Source organism: Nicotiana tabacum, chromosome 1 (genome assembly GCF_000715075.1).
Source record: "Nicotiana tabacum cultivar K326 chromosome 1, ASM71507v2, whole genome shotgun sequence".
NCBI classification, from domain to species: Eukaryota; Viridiplantae; Streptophyta; class Magnoliopsida; order Solanales; family Solanaceae; genus Nicotiana; species Nicotiana tabacum.
Genome location: NC_134080.1, coordinates 169403220 through 169407660, shown reverse-complemented (window position 1 = coordinate 169407660; position 4441 = coordinate 169403220). Strand labels below are relative to the sequence as shown.

At 37.2% G+C, this 4441-nt stretch overlaps 1 protein-coding gene across 1 annotated transcript; it reads right to left on the bottom strand.

Annotated features, from left to right (window-relative positions):
- Nucleotides 1–1747: 1747 nt before the first annotated feature.
- LOC142164276 (uncharacterized) lies at nt 1748–2536 on the bottom strand. The gene has a single exon (XM_075221981.1). It carries the CDS (start codon nt 2534–2536, stop codon nt 1748–1750), a length of 789 nt encoding a protein of 262 aa, XP_075078082.1.
- Between the last annotated feature and the right edge of the window lie 1905 nt (nt 2537–4441).

Sequence of the window (4441 nt, the reverse complement as noted above, 5' to 3'; positions counted from 1 at the left end):
AGGCGGTCACATGGTGTTAATTTGGTGGTGATTGGGTTACTCTGGGTTTTGGCCGGAGAATCTTTGATCGAGGATTCGACGAGCTAGGGCTGGATTTGAAGGAAACGGGTGGTGGATTCATGATGAGGGAGAAGAGGAGGTCTCGTGGTGTTATTTTGGAGTAATTTGGAGTAGGTGTCGTTCACCGCCGGCAAGCTCCGGTGAAAGGATATGGGGGCGGCTGGTTTTTAGGGTTTAGGTTAGAGATGGACGGGGGGGGGGGGGGGGGGTCTGAGAGGGGTGAGTTATTTTCGGACATTAATATACTCAACGAGGGGGAAGTCCTGGCAATTAGATCTGATAACCTCGACGGTCCGGATCAACTGGGAACGAAACGACGTCGTTTCGAGGGCAAGAGGGGCGGACCGGGTAGAGGGACGGGTTTGGGCCGGTTTCTGGGGTGTGTTTGGTCTGATTTTTTCTTTGGGCTGGGTGAATTTAATTGAAATGGCCTAATTGTGAGCAGCCCTCTTTATTTATTCCCCCTTTTTTTGTTCTTTTTATTTCTTTTACTCATTTTTCATTTTGTATTTTTGTTTTATTTTTCCCTAATTTTATGAGGATGCACAATTAAAAATAAAAATCCTAATAGATGTCAAAGCTAAATTAATTAAATTCTAAAATTATTTAAAACCTATTTCACGTCAAATTCACAATTAAAACAATTAAAATGCAAAGTGGACTACTTTTGTGATTTTATTATTTTGTTCCAAAACAAATTAACCCCTACTTAATCCTAAAATATTAACTTATATCCTAAATTCATATTTTTTGTATTTTCATATGAATTAACATGCATAAATAAAATGCAAACAACTATCAGAAAGTGACGCCAAAATTCACAAAAATTGTAAAAATAAAGAAATTGTTTTGTTTGAATTTTTGGGAATAATTAGCTTAGGGCAAAAATCACGTGCTCACAAGTAACTTGAGGTTGAGAAGGCTTTTCCCATACAAATTTGTACAACCCACTGTCCAGTTTACCAAGATCCAGAGGCTTCTTCAGAGAAGGGCCCTGTATGAGACATGAAAGTCTAGTAAACTGAACTATACAATCAAATTGATCTGTGAGTTTGTGTACAGAGATGAGATTGCGCTTAAAAGAAGGTAGGTAAAGGACATTGTGAAGAATTATAGATTCAGACAAAACAAAGGAACCTGTGCAAGTAACTTTTACTTTATAACCATTTGGAAGGGACACTAGAAAAGGAATAGGTAAAGGTATGATATTAATGAGATATTCTTTATTAGCAGTCATATAGTCAGAAGCATTAGAGTCAACTATCCAAGTTAAGGAATCAGATTGGTTTAGCAAAGTAGAGTTGAAACTATATACTACATTCTTAGGCAATAAAGTACTAGCAAAATTGGCAGAACTCATGATATTGAGTTGAAGACTAGGATCAGAGACATGAGATTGTTGCAATAGAGAGAGCAGTTGAGAGTATTGCTGCTTTGTCAGCCCAGGCACTACATAAGCATTTTCAGCAACAGGCACAATAGAAGTCTGGTTGGAAGAGTCAAAAGCAGAGAATTCAGAATCTGTCACCATATTTGCAGTTGCCTTTCTACCCTTAGTAAACTTGAAGTTAGTAGGAAAGCCATGAAGCTTGTAACACTTATTAATTAAGTGTCCAGACTTCTTTCAATACATGTAGAAGATATTACAGGTCCTAGACTGATTATCAAAATTCACTTTTTGAGTAAACTATCTCTGTTGCCCCTGGAATTGCATATTCAGCTGAGGTTGAGTAGTTTTATTAAGGGATTTCACATTAAAGGAGGCTGCTTCAGAGGTAAATTGAGAAGGCGGGTTGACTTGTCTTTGCTTTTCATCTTGAAGAAGAATGTTATAGACATTATTAAAGGATGGCAGAGGTTGCATCATCAACAGATTGCTTCTCACACTAACATAAACCTCATTCAATCCCATGAGGAACTGATGGACCTTGTCCTCCTCTTTCTCCTTTTGGAGACCGTCTTTAGCAGCACAATTGAAAGAATTTGCATGACTACTGCACATTATTCCCAATTTATCCCAGATTCTCTTAAGTTTTGTAAAATGTGAAGCAATATCAAGAGATCCTTGATAGATAGAGGCAAGTTCCCTTTTTAGTTCAAAAACTTTAGTCCCATTTACACTACCATACCTATTATTTAATTGTTTCCATATACTTTCGGCTGTCTCAGAATATTGAATACTTTCATCTATATCCGGTGATAATGAACTTGTTAACCAAGATATCACCATATTATTACAACAGTCCCACTGTTTATAATCAGGGGAAGTTGCAGCAGGTTTAGGGCACGAACCATCTGTAAATGTTTTTTTGTTCCTAGCAGATAATGACACTATCATACTACGTTTCCAACCTCCAAATCCACTGCCCGAAAAAGGTACAGGAACCAGGGACACACCAGGCACATCATACGACAAAAGAAATAGAGGGGATGTAGGGTCAGGAGTATACGCGGAAGAGGAAGTAGAGCCAGTCATGGTTAGAACAACTAAATCACCAACAAACACTGTAGACTGAAATTAAAATCCAACACATGCAAAAGAGAGATACAAATACCAGCCTTCTTCGCAACCTGAAGAAGTAAGGCCTTGATATAGTAAAACAGCTTCAGCGAACCAATGAAAATGGAGGAAACCCTAGCTCCGAAAAATCGAGGAAAGCCTTAGCTTGAACAAAACTCAAATTTCAGTGACCACACCATAGAGATTCAGTATGATCTACCGTAGAATGGACTCAAATGCGAAGGAGCAAAGTGTTTTGGCCGGAAAATCACAAAAAAATCACGAAGCTCCGACAAAGACAAATCTCAATGAAAATTGGATGAAAACAGACAGGGGTAACACTATTCTACGTAGATAAGATCTAACGAACTCCTGCTCTGATACCATGTCGAACCAGTGAAAGAAGATCAAAAATTGAGGTTCGTTAATGGAGGTTGGAGATTTTCTAGAAAGTTCTTCATCGCAGAAACATAAGGGAAAGAGATGATGAAAATAACTGGCCAACCTTTAACAGTTGTGGCCTCCTTGTATTTATAATCTGACAATACAATGTAAAGAATGGCTAACTACTAAAAATAACCACTATGCTATGTTAACAAAGAATAAAGGCTAACTAGTACAAAAGGCTAAGTATAAAATAAATATCTAGGCCAACTTAAGTATGCTACTTTGGGCCTGAAGTAGTGCAAGTTGGAGGCCCAACAAGAGCTTAGGTTATAAATTTGGCCGAACCTACTAGCTTTAATCAAAACTCTTTATTATTTTAAAAAATTCATTAAATATATATAAATTATTAATTTAAAAGAACTGAATCTAGAACTCATAAGCATCAATGGGGGCTCCGCCTTTAGTGTCGCAGCGAGTTGGTTTAATTTTGAAAGGTTGAAGTAAATTGAGATAATAAACAAGTTATGACTTCTCAAGTTTGCTTTGGTGACGACAGGTTACACTCAACTTCTTTTCTTTTTGGTTTTTGAAACCTCCATGTATATGATTGAGCTATCAACAAAGCAAGTTATATATTTGTATAAGGGTAAAATCGAGGCTAAGGAACACTTCGATTTCCCGATAGAGGAAATGAAGAGAGGACATAACTACAAGAAATCAAAATGAAAGCTGAGAACCTCCCATATCAAGGCCCGAAATTAAAGCACCTGCCCCCGGAGCCATCAAGATCATCAAGACCATGCCCCCGACCTGATTCGAATAACGAGACCTCGGAGAGCATTGCCAAACGTCCGCACACGATTAACAAAGGACCGTGATATCTGTTCCCAACAGATATAACGACGTGAATCTCGGCCTGTATCAACAGTTGAACATTGATTAGGGAAAAGGAAGATCTTTACCTTTCTTAGAATTGTACTTAGGATAAAACTCCCCTACTATTTAAATGGGAAGTTTATTATTCAATACACACATTGTAACACGCATACCAAAGCAATATACATCTGTTTTCTCTCCTACTAAAAGTTATTCAAAGTTCTTGATTTTACTCATAGTTCTTCATAAGTGTTTGGCTCCGAACCGAAGGCAGGTTACTTGTTAAGCTTATAACCGATCCTGGACCCAATATTACTGCTGGTTTGGCTATTCATTTTGTCTTTAATTTGCTTATCTAAGGTCATTAATCACTTGTAGTAAATTAGTCCACATATCCTTAAAACCGCATATAAATTCAATTGTTATCCATTTTTTAGGGTAAACAATATTCTTTCAACCATTTCAATTATGTATTGTTTTTGGTTAAGTACAAAATGTAATAAGTAAAAAATTCTTTTTAAAATATCTTTAGTTACTCCAAAAATTTTGATTAAGAATGAAGGTACATCTTTCGCCGCCCCAATCACATATTTGCATTTGGTAAAAATTCCGCAATTT

Coding starts and splice junctions, on each gene's coding strand:
- LOC142164276 (XM_075221981.1), bottom strand. CDS start 2,536: ATGACTGGCTCTACTTCCTCTTCCGCGTATACTCCTGACCCTACATCC.